The sequence below is a fragment of the Pseudochaenichthys georgianus genome, chromosome 12, assembly GCF_902827115.2.
Source record: "Pseudochaenichthys georgianus chromosome 12, fPseGeo1.2, whole genome shotgun sequence".
In the NCBI taxonomy this organism is placed as follows: domain Eukaryota; kingdom Metazoa; phylum Chordata; class Actinopteri; order Perciformes; family Channichthyidae; genus Pseudochaenichthys; species Pseudochaenichthys georgianus.
The window spans coordinates 21,706,839-21,729,659 of record NC_047514.1 but is presented as its reverse complement, the minus strand read 5'-3'; the positions used below and the strand labels follow the sequence as shown (position 1 = coordinate 21,729,659).

Sequence of the window (22,821 nt, the reverse complement as noted above, 5' to 3'; positions counted from 1 at the left end):
GAAGCTTCCTCTGATCTCATGGGATTGATACACACTGCCATCTAGTTGTAAAAAGTAGGATGACACTCAGAACTGTGTACTTGTGACTTCCCTTGGTTGTTTGAATTTCTCACAACAGAATAATGTATGTGCAGTTTGACATTAAAAGGCTGTTTTTACATTCATAAAAATAAAAATATTTGTATAAAGTAATTGTAAAAACTAATACGTTCATATAATTAGTGAAGACTTTAAACAAATGTAAACTTTTTTTAACTGTGGTTTGGCTAATGGAGCAAAAACCAGAGGGACGTTCAAAATGACCGGGTTAGTTCTCTGATTGGGCTATTCTTTCTCAGACAAAACTGTTTTTATATTCCTAGATTTAACAGAACATATAATTTAAAATGTATAATTTTAAACAGTTAAACTGTACATATTCGCCAAATCAGATTCCCTTACTCATGTTTATTGTGTCCACCAAAAAACAACGGAAATTATTTGCAAGTGAGAACCTACTTTTTCATTATACAATTATTGACATTTTGTACATACATTTTTATTTTTGTTGAAAACCCCAAATATGAATCAAAACAGTATTTTTTATATGTTAAAGTTACTCTGCTGTATATCTTTAAGGAAAACACGTATAATAAATCAAATGTGTTGTTTATATATAGTACCAGTATTTATCGGCAGAATGATGTTTGTCCTGCCAATGCTTCCGTAGCTTGAGTCACATGAATGGTTTGTTTTGGTCGTGACAGAATCTGTACATTAACACGTAGCTAGCAGACACTACTGCAACAACGTTATATTCTGGTTAAAATATCAGGTGGACAAAACATAGATCTTAAAATCTTCTCTCAAGGGCGAGAAAAAGGAAATACGAGAAAGGGCGAGAAAAAGGACATACATCAGGCGGAAGCGTCTCTGGTTTCTGTTTACGCTAATGAGTGGTGAGACGCAGTGCACGCGCACCTGTAGTGTTGTTGTGCTTCAGTTACACAGTTGTTATGTTATTGGCTCTTATTTAGATTAATATGTAAACTTGCTTTATTCTGTGTCATTCAGCCAACGTTAACCGTCAACACGATGCTTCGGTGGATTCTTGGTGGTCGAGAAGCTCAGGGTTCATTGGAGGTAAGCTGTAACGGGGTAGCTATGCTATGCTAACTGTCTGATCAACGTTTATCTTTTTTTAACGTCACTGTGAAGTCAGTTTGAGGTTGGATAACTGACAGTCATCCACTGCGGTCTGTTTACTCTGACTGTGCTGTTTAGTTTGCAAAAATCAAGCCTTGCAATAAAAAACTGCCGAATTGTATCAATATACAAAATAGAAGAAGACATATAATACAGTAAAAAGAGGCGCAAGCTACTTATCCACGTATAGTCATACTATCAGTATTACTGTCTGGATTGAATTTGGACATGAGGGCTTTTAAAAAATACATTTAATTACAATATCAATATAAAATTAAAGTTGGACTACAATCCAATTAAAAAGGCTTGTCCTACTCTTCCAGTGTAGTAATTGAATGCTTCAATAATTTTAAGTCACTGGGTTTAAGGTTAGTTTATGAAGTAGCACATTTCATCATAGTACACATGGAATTCAAAGATCCTTACAAAACGTTACTTCACATGGAAGCTAATAACAAAATGTAGACTTTTCAATTAAAAACAGCAACACATTTTACATAATTATTGTCTGCTGAGTTAATAAACGTTTCTCTTGCACTTTATGTACATTTAGGCTGTTTCATCAAGTGGTCTCTGAAAGGTCACATGATACATCTTGTTAGATAAATATGAGAAAAGGAAAGCAGAGAAAGCAAAGCTCTGCAACACAAATCACTTCCTAATTAGCAGACTTTTCTCTAACTTTCCTTTTTTATTATGAAATAACGGATCATTTGACTTCAGTTGGCCTCAATGTAAGAAGGTAAATGTCTCTTTGGTGAAACACATGCAAGACATCGGAAACATGCCGTGGGGCCCAAGTGAACAAACTTTATTGGCACCAAACCAAAAAGACAGGGAACAAAAGCTTGCATGGTTTTTAATTACCGTATCGTATTAAGGTAAAATCTTAATATGAAAAGTAATCATAGCTGTCCTAAAAATAATGAGCAGTAAAAAGTACAATATTTCCCCATTCGAAATGTATTTATTAAAGTACACATCCCTTAAAATGTCGTAAGTGTGATACTTAAATAAATGTGCTTTCCACCGTTATTTGTCCCTGCTCTCCCTCTCTCAGAGACTCTCACTCTGCAGCTCAGCTCGTGTCTCACTACTTTCCTCCTCTGTGTGCAGAAAAGCTCCGTGTTGTGCATCGGAGAGGAACAGCCCAAAAACTGGTTCACTGAGCTGCAGGTGCTGAAAGGACATTTTGACATTGTTCGATTTCTGGTGCAGATTGATGACTTCAGGTAAGCAGACCACGACCCCCCCTCCATCCTCTCTTCTTTTTTTTCTCTTTCTAACCTCTCTCCTCTCTACCCTTGGCTGGCCTCTATCCCTCTGTGATTGACAGGAGATCCTCACCTACAGAAAACGTACAGAGCATGACAAGAGCCCAATCATCACCACTATGTGATTGTGTGTGCAGTACAGTATACACAAAGCCCTTTAATGCCGTCCGTACACACATGCACGCACACATCGAAAGGTTCTGCACCTGATCTCTCCTCCGCTGCTTTGTGAGAGCATGCTGCACACATCATGGTAGAGTGGGTCTGCATAAGTGCTCAGATTGGGATTTATAACAGAACTAAGTATGTGTGTGTGGGTCTGGTTGTGTGTGTGTGTGTCAGTAGGGGGGGTGCTGCTTCACGCCTGGTCTCCCCCAGTAATAACCTCCTCCTCTGGGTCTCGTCCTCTCCGCTCTCAGGTCCTCAGTCGGGGGCAAAGGGCAGAAAATTCTCTCCAGATTGCTTTTGAAGTCCGAAAATGTATCCTCGACAGTTCCTCTCTTCTCATTGTATCTCTTTTTTTTATCCGGTCATCCTGTCTGTTGATTTTGGGAACAGGTAGTGTGGACGCTCGAGGGTCAAAGGGCAAGTGGAGGTGGAAACCCCAGGACAGATGTTTTTTTAAGATTCCTTGAGAGGAGATGGAGCTACAGGAAATGATTCCTCACACAGATAGAGATTAACTTGGTGTGTTTGGCTACCTTTAAGATGAGGCCTTCAGGTGAACTGAAGCATTTCTGTCACGTAGGAGTCTACAACTCAAACTGTCATCTTGTGTTTTCCAGATGTGCCTCAGCGGGCGATGATGGCCTGGTTTTGGTGTGGAATGTTGAGGTGATAAGCGGCAAGTTGATTATTTCAGTGCATTATGAAAATGAACGCAGTGGCACTAATGTTTTTTCTTTCTCTTCTTCCTGACTGTTAGACCGGAGAGAGACTCCAGGAGCTGAGGGGCCACTCGCAGCAGATAACAGCCATGACCACCTTCTCCTGTGACGATGGAGACACGACGCACACCTCGCTCCTCACAGCGTCCTCTGACCGGAGTCTCAGCGTATCCTCAAAGCACACAATACTTTTAAATACATACTAAAAGCATTCACAATTTATTGTTGTGTTTTATAATTCAAACTTTATTTTCCTTAACCTGATTGGTCAGCTGTGGGACCCGGACACAGGCAACAGGGTTCAGACCATTTCAGATCTTCAGTCCTCTGTAAAGGTAATTGATAAGCCCCTTATAGACATGAGCCTTGTTATGTTAATGTTATGACCATTTTGCAGTTGCGTGTCCTCCCTGAAGAAGGCATGTTTTAAAGTAAAAGCCACATCGAGATATCATTGAGTTTGACGGCGCTCTATTTACCCAACGACTAGAGATAATGCTATTAAAGTTACATTTGAGTAAGGAACTACTCCTATTCTCCTTTTCTTATTGCTATGGTGTGTATTTCTGCTTTGTGCACTTCACTGTTCCATCTTCTTCTTATTAACCGTTACTTTCTAACAAGAACATGTCTAGAAAGATAAAGATTTTTCAGTAGTTTTGAAGGAAACGTCCATATTTTCTAACGGCCAGTAAGCTCCATACATACTGATATAAAACATAATGGCCCAATCCCAAACAATGCCCTACACCCTACCCCTACACACTACCCCTCCGTTTGCGCTGTTCCAAAGCAACGAGTGTGGAGCGGTGTGGAGGGGGAGTGGGCTATCGAGTCTGCAGCGGTGCTGACTTGAGACCGGTCTCTACCTGACCGGAGTCACGCTGTGTGTGTCCGTCAGGAAACAAGCTGTTAACAAGTAGTTCCAGCAAACATCCACTGATAAACTGCGATGTTAACAACCTCATGATGACCTCATATGTTTTTAACTTGGGATCAAACCTGTGTTTAGTCTAGAAAAATGTAAATGTGTGCATTTTATTATAAAGTTGTGTATATTTACAGACCGTTGCAAAAAAACATCAGGTTTAAAACTGAATTTTTTTGTCCAAGAGATGCTGATTTGAAACCGTTGTTACATACAGTTACGGCACTTCCTGTTTCTGCCGGAGAGAGGGGGCCGTTCCAAAGCTTGCTGCTGTGTTTACTCCCTCCATCTGACAGGAGGGAGCCTCGTTGAGCTGCGAGTGTCACTCCACGGAGTTCACACCATCACGGAGGGGCAGTGTGTAGGGGTAGGGTGTAGGGGCAGTGTGTAGGGGCAGTGTGTAGGCAATTAAGTTTGTTTTGGCAAGAAAGGTAAAATACCAATTAAAACGTTTGACACTTTTTTTCTTCTGACAGTTATGATTCAAGAAAGAAATGGTTATTGCCTCCCCTTGTTCACACATTAAGGTTAATGACAGCATCTAAAGGCTCATTGTATTGGAATTGTTTTGTTTGTGTCTGCACGTCAAAATGAAAATAAATAACACGCATGTGCTGATCCTTGTGTCCCTCAGTGTCTGCTGGTGCTGGAGCGGCTGTGTGTGTTTGTCTCGGGCGGGGGGGAGCTGTGTGTGTGGAACAAAGACTTCCAGCTGCAGTGTCAGCGACCCAACCACAGCGACACCGGTGAGGAGGAACAAAGGAAGAATAACTGTCACAATAAACCTCTCATGTGGTGATTGTTGCACCAACAACGCCCCCCCCCCCCCATCCCGGCTGTTTGCACACACACTGATTAATGTTGTTGTTTTGTGTTTATAACTGCAGGAATAACTGCTTTGATAGAGCTGCCCAAGAACTGCATAGCAGCTGCAATGGATAAAGAGATAGGTACGAGACAGAATGTTTAATATGTGCAAAATATTGTCAATATTGTTGATATCATTCAAACTTTATTTGTATTTCACTTTTAATAGAAGAAAGGTCATTCAAAGTGCCACTGAAAGCAAACACAATGAATAAAATCAAACAATATTCATAAACGGACCAACGCATTACTTTGTGATAGACCAAAACAACAAGTCAATAAACACAGAACAAATGTATGTATTTTCTTCCTTGCAGTGATCTACAGGCTGACGGTCTCCACAGATACTTCCATATCGGTGGCTGAGGTCCGCTGTCTGTCCGACCACCAGGACCGGATTCGAGCTCTTATTAACGTCAATGGTTAGTTATTTAAGAAAAGAATCCGACTTCTCTAACTGGCTTCATTCAGCTTTAAGAGAATGAGACATTGCCCCCTGAGCTTTATATGACTTTAGTTCTGTCTCTTCCTCAGACGGGCTCTTTGCGAGCGGCTCCCACGCGGGCGAGCTGATATTATGGGATGCGATTGAATGGAACATCATGGCCTATGAGCACATCCTGTGGGAGGAGTCACAAGCCTGCACTCAGGCCGAAATACGATTGGCTGCTCCCAAACCCAGTGAGATGTCCATCCAGCATCTGACCACCAATGGAAGGGTGAGGAACACGGGATGTGTTTGTTGTGTGTCATTAAACATTGTTTGTGTTTTGTTTTGTTATTGTGTTACATACTGTAAATAAAGTTGTGTGTATGTGTTTTGTAGCACATCCTTGCAGCTGTAGGCAGCGGTCTGTATGTGTTCAGCGTTCTGACCAAGACGGTGGTGGCCTACAGGAAGGCGGCCCACGACTCTAACGTCCTGCACACCATGCTGCTGTCTGACAGGTGAGAAATCAGATCCTGTCTCTAACCGCTTCAATGTGGGATGAAAAGAAACAAAAAGGACATTTCTTTGGCTCTCTGGAGTTTAACCAAAGACAATTTTTCTGCCTTTTAAAAAAAAATGGGTTTAGTAACGTACAAAAGAGGTGTCCGAACTACAGCCTGGGGTCCAACTGCGGCACGTTAGCCTTTTTTAATCGGCCCTCAGCAAAAAGCATTCTTTTCTTATATTGCACTTGTTAAATATATCTAAACATATTAAAGAGGAGGTTTCATGAGCCCACTTTTCAAATAAATTAAATAAATTAAAGTTGAAAAAAAATTTAATTGATAAAAAAAAAAGCCCATACCAAGCTTAAAAAAATGCCCCTCATGTTTCCCCTTATTATAAGCATCTTCAAGCATCAAGCATCATTTACCTATATTTGATCAATTTGGTAACTTATAACTTATGAGGCAGTATACCTCACCTCTAGTGAGTGGCCCAGACTTTAGTATGCTTTTATTTATGTGGCCCTCAGTGAAAAAAGTTTGGACACTCCTGACGTACAAGAAGCAAAGATTATAGAAAGAAACATTAAGAGTTAGCTTAAAGCAAAGGCTAAGAAACAATGTATATCTGTGTCAATCAAATCTTGCTCGAGACGTGTTTACACCGTCTCTGTTCCAGCGAGCTGATGTCCTGCTCTGAGGACGGCAGCGTGAGGATGTGGGAGATCCAGGACCTGCCTCTGTCTGCTGAGCCCGCATCTTCAGGTGGCACACAACAGGGCACACGCACACAACAGGGCACACGCACACAACAGGGCACACGCACACAACAGGGCACACGCACACAACAGGGCACACACACAAACAGACACTCTAGAGGCTTCTCCATTCTTAAATGTCCCCTCCCCTCCTCGACTCCTATCCTCGAGACTTAGTCCCGCCCACAGGAGATGCGAGCGGAGGACTGAGGAGGGGAACCGAGGAGAGAGGAGGGGAACCGAGGAGAGAGGAGGGGAAGCAGCAGGCGGTTAGAGAAATGAGAACTCCTCTCCTCTGAGCGGTCATTTTAAAGAGACGTCCATTAATGATGCAGAGGCACAGCAGCCTCTGTCTGATGGACAGATGTGTTCATGACCACTTATATATTTACTTTGATTCATTCACAGTGCGGTATAATGAGACTAACAGGCTACAGATGCGGACACACACACACACACATATTTATATAAATATATACAATTTAAAGTATGAGAGCACTCTCATAATAAAGTAACACAATCAGAGACTGGATATACCCCCCCCCCCCCACCCCCCTCCCTCTCTCTGGTCGCTAAAATTGGGAATTGAAATTACGGGCCAAAAGTTGTATTTACAAGTATTAAAAGTAAGCATAGGACACCAAACCAACTGAGACCCGTCTGTCCGCCGCATCTACGCACACACACCTACACCACACACACACCGACACACTGTACCACACACACACACACACACACCGACACACACACACACACACACACACACACACACACACACACACACACACACACACACACCGACACACACACACACACACACACACACACACACACACACACACACACACACACACACACACACACACACACACACACACACACACAGTACACACACACCTACAGTACACACTGTACCACGCACACCTACACACTGTACCACACACACACACACACACACACACACACACACACACACACACACACACCTACACACACACACACACACACACACACACACACACACACACACACACCTACAGTACACACACACCTACAGTACACACTGTACCACGCACACCTACACACTGTACCACACACACACACACACACACACACACACACCGACCGTACCACACACACACACACACACACACACACACACACACACACACACACACACACACACACACACACACACACACACACACACACACACACACACACACACACCGTACCACACACACACTGTACCACACACACCTACAGCTCCTAAAGCATAAACAGGCTACAGCCGTTGTGTATTTTATTGTGAAGCACTAAATGGTTTTAGAAAAAGATGGACTCTTTGTAGATATCTACTAAACTAAAGCAAATAAAGAGAGTAGGCCTGTTATACTGAGTGATATATATTATACACACTGCTCTGCTTTCTGCACGGACCTCACAGCTGTTCTCACTGTAAACATCGCATCGCGATGAAAGCAGTTAATAAAATAATATCCAGGGGATGCATGCAGAGCTGTCATTGGCTGAGATAAGTCCGGCCGTGCGTCACGCCTCCACCGTTCCCGGAAATGCATCCACGGAGGAGCCGTGGAGGACCCATCAGTGTATCCTCGGTTAGAGCTCCTCCAGAGAGCCTCCTCGACGCTCGATCCTCGGTCCTCGAAGTGCATTTAGAGAAATGAGACGTCCTTCAACATGGCGCGCTGAAATTCATTTCCGGGTCACTACCGGAGGACCGAGGAGTCGAGGAGAGGGAATGTAAGAATTGAGAAGCCTCTTCTCAATTCAGCAGTGACACTGCTGATAGGATGCCAAGTAGTTCATATTTTCAGACATATCAAGAAGTAGGCCATCGTCCCATTTCTTCTTGTGGATTTTCCACTTCAGCTGGATTTTGTTCCCAGTGATAGAATACATAAGTAGCACATAGGTTTGAATCCAAAAGTTCAATGAGGAGAAATTGCCTGAACTCAATGTTGGTATGTGCGGCTGAGTGTCTTGATGGCGGGGTGGAGGTGCAGTAATGCAGTCCAGATGGCGTGTTGTATATATCAAAGGAGAGTTACTGTCGCACTCCGGTGTGTTTCCCCCTGAAGTGGGCTGCTCTGAAGTGTGTGTGTGTTTGTGGTTGTGCTGTCTTTGATGGTCTAGCTGTTATTAGTCGTTCATATACATTATTATTGTTTATCTTATTTCTCCAGGAAACCAGAAATCAATGTCTTGCCTCTTTAATGTAAACTGTAATACAACCAAGTGTATTAGCCATAATTGTAGCAATGTGGAAGGGTCCTAAAGCATTTAATTTATAATGTACATGACATTCTCATTTCAGTGGCTGCAACCAGAGCATATTGGAATTCATTGGTTATTGAAAAATGACTGAAATGATGAATCAATGATCTGAATAACTGCTACTCATTGTGTTTCGACTGGTGGTAGCAGGTGGCTGAGAATGTAGAGGCTGAACAAGCCATACATTTATCTCAGGTGACTTTTAAAACTAAGTTAAAAGAGAGTGGATATTAGATTTAAATTCATCGAGTGGACGATGTTGCCCCTTAACTGCTGGATGTGTAAATATGAAATGCTTGCTTACAAGTTCACCATATTACAACTAAGGGAAAACATGTGTGAGTCAGAAAGAAAGCAAACATAGAAATATGAAGAAGACATGTTGTCATTTGATCCATTATATGTGAAACATCTTTGATTATACAATGTTTAAATGTAGTCCAGACATTTTATTTAAAGGCAATCCTACTTGGCTGTTCTCTTCATCTGAATCTACAGAAACACATGTTGTCCATGCATCAACAACCAACTGTGATTATATAAGTAACAAGAACAGTCAATACAAAAATAGATTACCGTACTTTTCGGACTATAAGCCGCGACTTTTTTCCCCATTTTTTGTGTACAGCTAACGGCCACTAGGGAACCTCCCAAATCTATGGATTTTAAGCGGCGGGCTCCAGCAGGAAAAGCTGGAGGCCGGAAAAGAGTGACAGGTAGCGCGTCAAAGTAAAAGTGGAACCGAGAGACAGAACGAGAGCAAGACAGACGGACAATGTAGCTGCTGCGGCTTATATGCAGGTGCGCTTTATAGTCCGAAAAGTACGGTATATATATTGTGCAGTCTTCTTCAATCCAATATTCGTGGATATCTCTTTGTCTCCTCTGTCCTTTACCCCAGGCTTCTTTGGCATGTGGACTTTCGGCCGGGCGAACAAACCGAGCGCTCCTCCGTTAAAGAAGGTGGTGGACGTCCCAAACATCCGGATGCTGGAGCTGACGGGGGATCTCATTGGACACTCGGGAGCTGTCCAGGTATGGTCTTTATGATTTCCAAACGTATGTTCTACTTTAAAACAGTGAGACAGAAGTGCTTCACCGATGTTGTGCCTGTGTCAGATGTTCGTGAGCTTCAGGGAGAACGGTTTGGTCACCTGCTCCACGGACCACCTGCTGATCCTGTGGAAGAACGGAGAGAGGCAGTCCCAGCTCCGCAGCCTGGCACTGTTCCAGAAGCTGGAGGAGAATGAAGGACTCTGACCTTTGACCCGCTGCCTTGAGATGTAAAGCTTTCCCGTGATGGTCTTATCTTTGTAATGTACTGTTTGCTTTAAATGATCATGTTTGTTGTTTGCACCTTAAATTAAAGTATGTAACTTAAAAAACTCCTCCAATTTCCAATGTGTGTTTAAGCATTATATGGTTGATGTGAAGTCGGACCTCTCGGAGCTCAGCACGTATATTATCGGCTTCTGCTTTTCTGAAGTTCTCACTTTGGGAAAAATGCTAATTTGCTTCGTGAAAAAGTTAGATTGGTCGATCGTTACCGGCTACATATCTGTCCCCTAAATATGCAGCTGTAGCCAGTTAGCTTAGCTTAGCATACAGATGGGAATAGGGAAACGATTGGCTACCATCACCTCTAGAATACATTACATTGTATCGCCTGTCACGTACTCCCAGTAAATCGTGAATTTGTAATGTTTATGCTTCGGGTTGAAAAAAACAAACAACCTATGATGTGATGATTAGTCAAATTTAATAATATTTGTTTTGACAACGCTATCCATCTCCTGGCTGTCGACAGATCTTCTGATCCAACTCCTTACCAGAAAGCGAATAAGTACATCTCCCAAAAAGTCAAAACTATTCATTAACATTTCTGGAATGCCATTCCTGTCACAACTTGATATTTAAAGAATGCTTTAATCGTCTCTCACAATACATGTTGGTGTTGGACAGAGAACATCAAAATAAGACATCATAATCCAGAGAGCAAACAAACAAGGTAGAGATTTAGTTGATCTGATGGAAAGCTTTTTGTTCACAACTATGCACGAGGCAGTAACATCTTTCAAAACACACATTACAGTTCTCATGGCCAATAATCTGTCTTTGAAAAATAATTTGTTCTGTATATAATGTTGTCACTTTCTAATTGTTGTTGTTTATAAATGATAGAAAACCACACAGGATTGGCACGCAGCCACGGCCATCGGTGTCAGAGATGGAAGAGAGGAAATAGAAATCACTGTTCGTGACGAAGGCTTATCATTAGTTCATAACAAGCAGTTCCACAATCTGTCGGTGCCTCAGCAGACTGAGATCTGATCTAATCCATATCATCAAACTCCAGTCACTGCTGCTCACAGGAAAGGCATGTCAATCTGAAATATTTCAATCGTCTTTGTGTATAGAAATCGTCATTATCGACTAGCAAAAATATCTTCATGTCATGAAACATTCAGGGCTGTAGCCACATTTCAAGTCTGAGATTTTGGAAATCACCCCTGCGACACATAACCGCTAAAAAAAAGTGACAAGCAAATAATTGAAAATGTAAAGCAAAAATAATAAAGTGGGCGAGTATTTACAGGAACAGCAGGTACATTAGGTAGTTTACAGTGTATTGCAACAATAGCAGACCTAAAACACTGAGACATGACAAGATTAAGGCTTTGATTAAGACCTTGGTCATCAATAAAATGACAATACATTATTCTGAACACATTAAAGTGGACCAGTTCTCGACAAAGGGAACTGAAAGGAGAACTCTAAAAGCAATAGTGGAATTCACATCTGATCGAACTTCCCCTGATTCAACCTCACAGCCGTACAAAACAGAAAGGATCAAATGTGAGGACCATTGTGACAGAACTTAACACTGACTCACAAAACGGTAGCACAGACCATAAAGCAACATATTGTAGGTCGTTATTTTATTCTAAAGTATCTAAAACATGTATGGCTTTTTTTTGAGAGAAGAGGAGGACATATTGCAACTAAAAGTACTTCTGTTTGCACGAAATCATAAAATAATAAGGCACCAGTATATAACTTTCCGTGCCTTTAGTTAATACTTTAATGAGCGTTTGTTGGAGTTAACTCAAGGGACTAGAGCGGGTAATATGGATATTTGCAGATTGATTACTGTTTGATGTCCAACCCAATTGTTTTATGTTAAAATTGTCATGTTAAAATTGAAGAAAGTGCTCTGAAAGTTACACAAAAGCATACACTAAGAGGTCATTCTAGTTAAATGCTCATATTAAAAGCAAAATAAGAAATGTTTCTGGTAAAAGTGGGGTTTTCACAGATTTAATGTTGCTACTGCAATTCCCCCATGTGGCCACCAGAGGGCAGACACTTCCTGCACATATCACGATCTGAGGGTCTTGTTTCTCTGAAATTAAATAATCTGAAAATCATGTGCAGACTAGATTTTTTCCCCGAACGCAAGGTGAGTTGCAAGGTTTCTAGAAACAGTTAAACCGGTTCGGCAGAAACCACGTGAGAGCGGGAGCAGATGAGCAGACGGTCGATCTGCAGCTGCTGTTTACAAGCTGGATCCAAACATGATGAGGAGCCTGCTCATACATCGAGAGGTCACCGAGAGGTCAGGCACAGCGACTCACTGCTTTGACGTTGCATGGACTCTACAGGATTTGTATATTTCGTACAGTACAACATTCATGGAAAGGTTATTCTTGCTTAGATCCTCCCAAGTCAGATGTGTCCTTCCTATGTGGGTGTCTACAGTTGGTGTCACAAAGCTATGTTATATTTTAATCACAGCTAAATTAAGCAGCTCTGATACAGTGCAATTATGTTCCTCTATTTGATCTTAACTGACTTCTTCCACAGTGCACAAAGGACAATGATACCGTGATGAAGCTACATGATCTTTAAACCAAGAAATAATCTCAAACGCAGCAGCCCTTCTTCCATGGCAGCTCGGATACGAGGCTGGACATTTAGAAGCATGTTCTCCCTCTCTGATTGGACCCTGGTAATTGGCTAAATATGGTTTCTGATACTTTATCATTAAAGTTTTTGGTCCCAGACACAAGTCAGAGTCTCATACTGTAGACAGCATCACAGCTCATAGTAATGGATGGTTCCAGGTGAGCACCTTCACAAGTCTTGAAAAAGGAACAAGCTTTCACTTCAGTGCCTGTAGCTTTGGTCACCATCGTGTTCAGCAATCGACAGACGTAGAGTGAAAAGATGTACAGGAAAAAACTGTGAAAAGCAAGAGGACGCTCCAAATGGAATAGTCTTGATAAGCTAAAGTGCAGGTTTGTGGTGTGTTACACTGTATGGTGCAGATTGTCAGGTGGGCCGCGGGGGCCACACAGTTTCATGGAGGGTTTTTTAGGAGTAGTGAGTCGACAGGGCCCTCAAATGACAACCTGGTCTCCTCTGGAAGAACCCCAGCTCAACGAGAACCACGTAAAGGAAAAGAGGCTGTGATTTGAGATTGAAACGGCGTCTCAGTGTCCGTCCTGTCTGCTCTCAGGGTCCCGAGGGCCCTGCTCCGGGGCCGTGTCCCCGTCCAATCACAGCAGAAGAGACTAATTGTTCCAGCGCGGGGCTGCGTTCGCTGTCCTGCCCTGCTCCGAGGACTCCGTCAAGAAGCAGGAGGAGGACGCAGGCTCTTACACTTCATCTCGTCCAGGCCCTTCCAGTAATTGTAATTCTCCGACAGATGCTCCATGAGACCGGGCAGGCTGGCGAAGGCTGAGGGGAGAAACACTCACAAGTTAAGATGGTCTTTTAGCAATACTAATATAAGCTTAATCGTTCCTCCTGTTCATACTGGCTGTTAAGATAGACTTTCTTTTAACAGATGGAAACAGTTTTTGTTTTTTGTAAAAATGTGTGTAAAATTCATCCAGTTAACTTGAGGCTCTAGCAGTCTGGGTTTACTTTGCATTATGAACAACGTCCCTCCACCGGGGCTCAGCCAGAAGTGCCTGGGAAAGCAATGTGTAGGCCGGATTATAGTTTAGTCTGCACATTATTAAATGACTTGTTTAAGCAATAAAGTATATGTTTCTGAAAATGACCTACCCCACCTTTAACAATTAGGGCATTTATTTAGGCATTCTAAACCAAATTAATTAGCATCCTTTTAAAATAAATAACAATTTAAGCTAGGTTTTTAGGGAAGCCGCAACTTCTTCAATGTGGGGATTTGCTGACTGAGGTTAAATAACATTTTAAACTGAATAATGTGGATATTTGAAACAAAACAAGACATCTTAAGATGGAGCGCTTTTCCTCCTTATTTGTTACATTTCAGAAACATATACTTTATTGCTTAAACAAGTAATTTTTTGGAGAAACCAGCTTGAGTGCGCTAGAATTTGACTCGGGGCCCTTCTCACTTCTCTTATTTTTCATTTCCTCGCTCCTCGGTCTCGGTCTCACCGGAAGTTGATTTGTCTGCGCCATCTTGAGTAGCGTCCCAATCATAGACATATAAAGAGTAGACGCCGCATTGGCTGCTGGGGCGCAAGAAATACGGCCGCCATCTTGGACCGGTCATCCTACAGACATTCTACCCAGAGACAGCAGAGGTTTCAAGATGCCAGAGCACTGTGCAGCATATTGCTGTGCAAATCGGCGGACGATTGCGAACAGGGGTCGGGGGATTACTTTTCACAAGTAAGATTCAACATTATAATTGGTTGTATTTTGTAAATAGAATATTATTGTACTGTATTGATGTCCGCCAGCGAAATCGTAGCCAGCAAACATTATGTTCATGGCCAACTGAGACTTTATAAATCGCTGCTGTAACAAGTGAATGTCCCCGTTGTGGGATGAATACAGTAAAATCTAATCTAATCTATCTAGGAAGAAGAAGGAAGAAAATAAGCTTGACCTCCTTCTTAAAATGTTTTTGTGTTGACTCTCAAATCTCCCGTTTTTATTTTGAAGGTTTCCCAAAGACAAAGATATGAGAAAGAAGTGGGAAGTTGCTTTGAGGAGGGAAGGGTTCACTGCAAGCGAGTCATCCGTGATTTGCAGTGAGCATTGTAAGCAGGACGAGTTTGACAGGACAGATTGTCCGACTCAGAGATGGTGTTATTCCCTCCATCTTCAGCTTCCCGGTTCACCTCCAAAGAGTAGGTGTATCATCATACGGTTATTAGCATTCATAAATGTAAATATTCTATTATCAATAACAGGGCAGGGTGACGTGCGTGTGTGTGTGTGTGTGTGTGTGTGTGTGTGTGTGTGTGTGTGTGTGATTCTGCTTTTTCATTTTAGCCAGAAAAGGGCAGGACTACGTCTACTTCCAGAAAAGCTGAAGAGAGCCTGTCTGTGGCCCCTCAGGACGACCCAGAAGCTTCAACCTCACACTCACAACCTCAGCCTAATGATGTGAGTATTTCTATTTTCAACATCATATCATAATGGTCCTAGACAAAGTCAAATCTCTCTTGTTTGCTGCCACTCATATTAAACACACTCACAAATAAACACATACACACACAATTGAAGACATGTTGAACATGCATTCCTGGCACACTCACACACACACACACACACACACACACACACACACACACACACACACACACACACACACACACACACACACACACACACACACACACACACACACACACACACACACACACACACACACACACACACACACACACACACACACACACACACACACACACACACACACCACACACACACACACACACACACACACACACACACACACACACACACACACACACGCATGATGCTGGCAGTGGCTTTGACAGGTGATGACTATAAGAAAGAATGTGGGCCATACTCTAGTTGTGTCAAAGTGTTGTGTGTGAAGTGAAACATCACTCAAACCATGTTCATCCCTCTTTCTACTGGGATCATAGCTATGTCTCGCCTGCTTCTCCTACTGCTCTTAAGGCCAGACTCAATGAAGCTTTAGCAAGAGTGGAGAGTCTCGAGCGAGAGAGGAAGAATGCCATGGCTAGAGAAAAGAGGGCAGAGACCACAGTGAGGAGTCTTTTGGGGGATTTGAGGGAAAAGAACCTCATTAATGAAGAACTCAAAGAGGCTTGATTTCTACTCAGGGAAGATGAAAGTAGCACTTTGAGATTCATGTACATCTTACTCTTACACTCTTTATTAAACTCCTTTGTTATTATATGAAGGGGACTTATTAATTTTTTCTCATACAATTTCAGATCTTCAAATAGACTTGAAGGCAAAGCAGGGCCATGAGTACTCCAAGGACCACAGAGAATGTGCCCTCACACTCCATCTACATGGTCCAAAGGCATACAAATACCTCAGAGAGACTACAACAAAAAGGTAGTCTTAATGTTGTTCAATTTCATTTTTGGAAATTACGGTTGCAAGTACGTTAAATAGCAGCTACTTAATTTTTTTACAGGTGGCTGTGTTCGGTGGATGGCAAGCTTGGCCTGAACAAGATGATGCTGGATATGCTGGAGAGAAGATGCCAGGACGACCAGGCTAAATATGGATGTGTTTCACTCATGTTGGATGACATGGCCATCAGACAACATGTGCAATATAATCCACATAACCAGTCAATGTCTGCTTTTGTAGACATGGGTGATGGAAACAATGAGACCGATGCTGCTACTGAGGCTCTTGTGTTCATGGTGGTTGGCCTACACGGACATTGGAAGGCTCCCATTGCATATTACCTGACGAAGTCTTTGTCACCTGAAACACAAAGGGTCCTAATCTAAATCTAAAATCTAATCTAATCTATCTAGGAAGAAGAAGGAAGAAAATAAGCTTGACCTCCTTCTTAAAATGTTTTTGTGTTGACTCTCAAATCTCCCGTTTTTATTTTGATGGTTTCCCAAAGACAAAGATATGAGAAAGAGGTTCTCAGTCATGCTTTGGAGGAGCCGCATGCACGGGGCATTCGGGTGTCATGAGCAACTTTGTGTAAATATGGTTTGGGCGGGGTGGTGTCATGTTCTTGTGTTTTAACTTGAACATTTACATTTTTTATATAGATGTAGAAGTACATTTTCATTTTTTATGACATAGATATTCATTTTTACTGATATATAACTTCTGTCTATGTATAATGTATTATTGTTTCTTCATTTTTCAACATATTAAAATAGCTGAGTATAGGCCTACACAATATGCTTCTCTATCATATATATAGACCATTAGTGTTTTTTTATGTGTGTGTGTGTATATATTATATATCGTGTGTCTTTTGCAAAATACCTATCATACATAACATAGGCTATCAAATACCAGAATATTCTATTGCTGTTAAGCCTACTATGAATATTAAAATACGCCGAATCATGTGTCCGGTATCATGCCTACATATATGACGTTTGCAGAAAACCCCCCCCCGTGAAAATCAGTTTTGTATTCAGCGAGTTATGATTGATAAAATGCGCTGACACTTCATTGCGCCTGCCAGACAGATTACACTGAGTGGAGCGGGTGACCGGTCCAAGATGGCGGCCCCACGGCTCGTCAGCGCCAATAGGCAGCAGCGGTCGATGCGGCGTCTACTCTTTATATGTCTATGGTCCCAATGGCCTTATTTTTGCCGGAGGAGCGAGGAGCGATAACGGAGGAGCGATAACCGAGGAACCACCAGACCATCCTTCGATGAAATCCTCAGACACTCGCCCCGCCCCCTTACTGTGTATCGCTCACTGATTGGACGAGGCAGTGCATGCACTGATCTGATGCTTCTTGACATGAGAGCAGTTTCCCAGCGGAGTGAAGAAAATACATGAACCTCACGGGACTCACTCCTCAGTTTATACCGTGGTTTGTTTCAATTCATGTATCATTTAGTTACAAACATGTGATATATCTGAACAACAAAGTGGTCAAAAATCATTTTCTTCATTTATTGGAAACATTTTCATGATCGCTTTTTTCGTTTATACATTTTAAGAATGGCATTTATCTTTTTTGAGAATGAATTCTTATTTTATTTAATGTATTTGGGTCAACAACAGATGATACAAATGTTTGTGTCAGTAAATGTGTACTAACAGAGGCGGGGGTGTGTGTGGAAATAACGGGGACAGAGCTGCTGTCAGACGATCAGCTGTGCAGCGTCATCACAAACGGACGTGGCTTCACGTGACGCTCCGGAGGAAAGGACGTCCCATTGCTCTTAAAACTCATTCCCCTGCTTCTCGTGGTTTCCTTGCGTCTCTCCATGCTTCCCTGGTGGGAGGGACTAAACGCAGGGAAACGACGCAAGTGAGGGACGCAAGGAATCCATTTAACCGAAGTGAGAAGGGCCCTCGGGTTTGAGTCTGCCACTTCCTCACAGAGCCCCTCCTCCAACACACACGAACGCGCACATGACCAATGAGGGCACGAGATAAGTTTGTGCCCCGATGGAAGGCTGACAGGCAGGTAGGCCATCCAGTTACTTTAGCCGGGCCGGCTCAGATGATTGGTCGTGCTTTTTACAGTACCACGGCTTCCACAGGTGACATTTTTTTATGGATTTTTTGTCAAAGCACTTCAGATATTCATTGCTATCGGGACGTTAAGAGCATTCCATGGAATATAACAACAAGTGTATCTCGAGTCGGCTTCTCAAACTTACCTACCCCACCTTTAAGGCTCGATCATTTAGTGACAAGTTGACTAACTTTAAAGAAAATTCTACTTGATTAGACTAACTGACTCATATTTACTCTTTTTGTGCACAAAGGGATTGCTGATTTCAGTCTGAACATTCAAATTGCATCATGGGGGGGGATCTTGCATAAACTGCAGGAACACTCACAACGAATAACTCTTCCAGTTTTAAGACCTAAGGATTCTGTGAAAATAAAAAGCGCTTCAGAAATCGGTGAGACCTGCTATCAGGCATGCGCTCAGTGTGTGTGTTTGGTTCATGTATATTTGCTAATGTTAACACACATCAGAGTTGCTCCCACATGAAAGGACTCGTGGGAGAAAGGATCCCCCTCCCCTGTGTGTTGTTTACTTCCTCTTTTGGTGACCCCACAGCGACCCTGGTGAATTGAAAGCGGCTGCTGCATGTGTTTATTCGTAAGTGAAATTGTGCTCTTCCCTCCCTTAACAGAGTGACCGTGAACCCCCATACCCTTTACTATTTTCCCAACTCCCCCCCCCTCACAGCCTCGCAGTTTCTCTCCGTCCCACTGGCATTTGGAAACTTTCCGTGACATCAGAGCTGCGTTGACAGTAAACAAGTTCCCTCTTGGGGAGACTAAATAAAAGGAAATTCAGTGGGAATGAAGAACTTAAAGAACCATGATGTCCTTCCCACTTCTCTTGTCTCCTTCTCATCCCCTTCCTCTGATTTCCTACCCTGCAGTCTGCCAAGAAAAATGAAGAAATCCTTGGAGGCATTTATGATTTATGATGCTGTGTTTTATCGTCTGATGTTTTGTTTCGTTCATTACATTTCAATAGCTGAACAAGTCAGAAATGCGGGCAATGATTCAGAGTCTTCCAATAAGGCTGGTTTTGAGAAATAAAAGCCAATTCCACGGAACAGAAAGTATTTAAAAGCTTAAGCATCTGCTATGGTGTTTTTTAGAAAAAATATCGACGTGCTACTATGACTTTATTCTGACACACTATACTGACACACTATACATTGAAGTTGTTTCTGACATTTCCGACACACTATGACTAGTTTTCGACATACTATAATATGACTCTTTTTCTGATAGTTTTCAACATACTATACTAGGATGTTTTTTCTGTTATTATTATGTTGTTTTTTTCCTGATAATTTCGACGTACTATACTATGACTTTTTTTCGACATTCTTTTCAGGAATTAAAAAAATACTTTATGACTTTTCTTTTCCTTGTGTGAAACCCTGTGTAACCGGATTGAAGCCGACTGCTCCTCAGATGAAAATCACTTGGATAGCCACCCTCAATACAAAACATTTAAACTTGAAATGTACACTTATTGTCAGTGAGAAATAATGATAGCAATACTCAGTTTCAAAACTTTTGCTAAGACTAGGGATTTTAACACTTGAGGTTACTTTTCTTTCATGAGCTAGATAGTTCTGGAGGCAGGACACCAGGCTTATGGAAATTCATTTTAAAATGTTCTTTTTTGTAGAAATATATTGCGATCCTTAATCTTTAAACGTGCACCCTGCAACACCCTCAAGTGCCCCAAGGGGTCCTAGTATGTGTTTTTTTTTCCCGACATACTTTAAATTTGACTTTTCAAATTCTTATGTTTTTTCTGAAGTTTTCAACAACACTGTTATTTTTTAAATAGTTTTTTTTAATACTAGTAAAAATGCACGCATATAAACACAGGAAAATATTGCTCTTACCATCCCAGGCGTCAAACATATCAGTGATGAAGTAATCCATGAAGGAGATCTGAGATTTGGGCACACTGCAGGTGTTCCTGTCAAACACCGGCATCACCACGGGCAGCCCCTGCCTCTTCTCCTCATCTGTCTGCACCACACACACACACACACACACACACACACACACACACACACACACACACACACACACACACACACACACACACACACACACACACACACACACACACACACACACACACACACACACACACACACACACACACACACACACACACACACACACACACACACACACACACACACACACACACACACACACACACACACACACACACACACACACACATTTCTTATATGTATATAGAATGTTGCACAGCTGTAGGACCCTGTAACTTAATATTATTGTTGCCAAATTCTGTGTTGTAGCTATTCTGCTTTTGACAATAAAACCTTTGAATCCTTGAGTCCTCAAATGAGTGTCGTCATGTGTTACCTGTGCAAAATACTCCTCAGAGATGCGCCCGGCCCACTCGATGGAGAGCTCCAGGGGTCTGCAGGGGTTCGCCACATCGGCACACTTGATCAACATCCTCTTTATCAGCAGACGGTTCTCCGGAGAGTTCCTGATGTTGGCCTGACCGTCACAGTCGCTGTTCACACTCTGCACAGACAGATGATACATGTGATGATACATGTTTGCTAATACACACATTTAAAGAGATACTCTGTCGGATAACCATTTTTAAAATGAGAAATTATACTTTGACTATTATGACATGTTATAGGACATACCATATTTGTTTATTTTTTTTTACTTTCATGCTATCCTATCGCTTTTCAATTATTTCTATAGTATACTATACTATGCATCTTTAATTAAATGTCATCCTATCACATGTTTTTTTAATGACCTTTTTAATTAAATACTATTTGATGGCTTTTTGTACCATGTTTATGATATAATATGACTTTCTGTGTTCTCTCTATATTTTTTTGTTTCATACTATCCAATCACTTTTTTAAATGACATATTTTATAATATTTTTACAAGATACAATACTATGACGTTTTCTAAGGATTTTCTCAAACTACCATGACTTATTTTTATATCTTTTACAACATACTATTACATTTTTGGTTCCTTCCTAATTATGTACACAAGTCTTTATATTCATTACGACCATAACAATTAGTAAACCTTACAGCTTAACAATGCAAAGTCATAAAGTATTAAAGCATTCTCTTTAAAAATGAATGTTTCAAATTCTTTTTTCAAACAGTTCTCTGCACTGGATTTTCTGGGACATATTTAAATGTAAAATAAAACAAACTCGGCACACTTACACTGGTGCTGGTCTCTTCTATGGCCGCCATTGGCTTGTTGATGCTGTTGACAAACTTGCTGACGTGCTCAAAGTGTCGAGTCATCTCTGTGGCCAGCACCATGTCGATGATTGCCTGTCGCAGTGTTCTGAACTGGTTCCTGTGGGCAGTGAAGGGGATACGGTCAGGGTCTGGATCCCTCTGAGACTAACACAGGGACTAACCTGCCGTACGGACCTGTCTATGTTCTTGAAGATGTTGCTCTTGCTGTCTCTGACGGTGAGCTGGAAGGCGAGGGCGGCGTGGTGACTCTCCAGCACCGCCGTGTCGTTGTAGAGGATGGCCAGCTCGCTGCCGGCGTTACACAGGAAGGAGTTGGTCCGGCCCGGGTGGTCCACATCGTGAACCGTGGCCGCTATCAGGGCCGCCACCTCATCCAGCTGGTCCAGACTGCTCTGAAGAAAGCACACACAGAGGGGGGTCACACACACACACACACTGCTGCTGACCAGCCTGGTTGTAATGCTGTAGTGTTCATAGATCAATCTGTATGATGGATTATCAGATAGACAACAAATGATTACGTATTGTTTTAGATACTTAGATATATCAGATTTTTCTCTTTTAAAAATAAGCAACCACAAGTGGAATTTATCATTTTAAGCAACAACAAAAAAAAAAAAAGGGAAAATGTTGTCAGTTTGTCCAAAATCCGATGTTCTTCTAACCTTGACGCTCTCTTTGCGGAGGAAGTAGGCGGTGGCGTGCAGCACGTCTGCGGCGTGGGTGGAGTTGTGGTAGGAGTTGGAGGAGTGGTAGCTGGCCTCCATCAGCTGCAGCCAGGAGCGCAGCGTGGCCTCCGAGCAGCTCAGGAACTCACACACCCCGAAACTCGTGAAGATCTTCAGCCCGAGGTACGTCAGCGGTCTGCAGAACCACACACAACACTTTACACAGTGCTGACTCATGCTCTTTTTGCTTCATCATGGTATCCCATCCGACTGTATCTTATCTA

General features: G+C 42.1%; 2 protein-coding genes and 1 long non-coding RNA gene across 6 annotated transcripts in view; 2 read left to right on the top strand and 1 right to left on the bottom strand.

Annotated features, from left to right (window-relative positions):
* Window positions 1–710: 710 nt before the first annotated feature.
* wdr41 (WD repeat domain 41) lies at window positions 711–10,522 on the top strand. 2 transcript variants are annotated; one of them, XM_034096454.1, is made up of 14 exons: window positions 711–938; window positions 1,054–1,122; window positions 2,302–2,417; window positions 3,245–3,293; window positions 3,385–3,513; window positions 3,619–3,681; window positions 4,909–5,020; window positions 5,162–5,224; window positions 5,459–5,563; window positions 5,676–5,860; window positions 5,968–6,089; window positions 6,757–6,842; window positions 10,035–10,168; window positions 10,253–10,522. In XM_034096454.1, exons 2-14 carry the CDS (start codon window positions 1,075–1,077, stop codon window positions 10,391–10,393), a joined length of 1,353 nt encoding a protein of 450 aa, XP_033952345.1. In that variant the 5' UTR covers window positions 711–938; window positions 1,054–1,074; the 3' UTR covers window positions 10,394–10,522. The 2 variants fall into 2 exon arrangements, with proteins under 2 accessions (XP_033952345.1, XP_071061133.1); XM_071205032.1 differs by lacking the exon at window positions 6,757–6,842.
* A 353-nt stretch (window positions 10,523–10,875) lies between these two features.
* pde8b (phosphodiesterase 8B) overlaps window positions 10,876–22,821 on the bottom strand; it is a 49,408-nt gene continuing 37,462 nt past the window's right edge. For all 3 annotated transcript variants that reach the window (XM_034096138.1, XM_034096137.1, XM_034096139.1), the window contains exons 17-22: window positions 22,535–22,733; window positions 22,044–22,261; window positions 21,828–21,966; window positions 20,977–21,144; window positions 20,478–20,607; window positions 10,876–13,873 (exon numbers count right to left, since the gene is read on the bottom strand). In XM_034096138.1, the coding sequence (XP_033952029.1) occupies window positions 13,764–13,873; window positions 20,478–20,607; window positions 20,977–21,144; window positions 21,828–21,966; window positions 22,044–22,261; window positions 22,535–22,733 (964 nt within the window). In that variant the 3' untranslated portion in view covers window positions 10,876–13,763. The remainder of the gene's footprint in view (window positions 13,874–20,477; window positions 20,608–20,976; window positions 21,145–21,827; window positions 21,967–22,043; window positions 22,262–22,534; window positions 22,734–22,821) is intronic.
* On the top strand, window positions 14,617–15,693 carry LOC139434863 (uncharacterized). Its single transcript, XR_011644167.1, has 3 exons — window positions 14,617–14,803; window positions 15,080–15,267; window positions 15,413–15,693. It is a non-coding gene; the product is annotated as an uncharacterized lncRNA (long non-coding RNA).

Excerpts from the sequence above, each read along its gene's own strand:
- wdr41 (XM_034096454.1), top strand. The coding sequence starts at position 1,075 with ATGCTTCGGTGGATTCTTGGTGGTCGAGAAGCTCAGGGTTCATTGGAG. Across the intron at positions 5,564-5,675 it reads AGCTCTTATTAACGTCAATG|ACGGGCTCTTTGCGAGCGGC; the intron begins GTTAGTTATTTA and ends TCTCTTCCTCAG. Across the intron at positions 10,169-10,252 it reads GACACTCGGGAGCTGTCCAG|ATGTTCGTGAGCTTCAGGGA; the intron begins GTATGGTCTTTA and ends TGCCTGTGTCAG.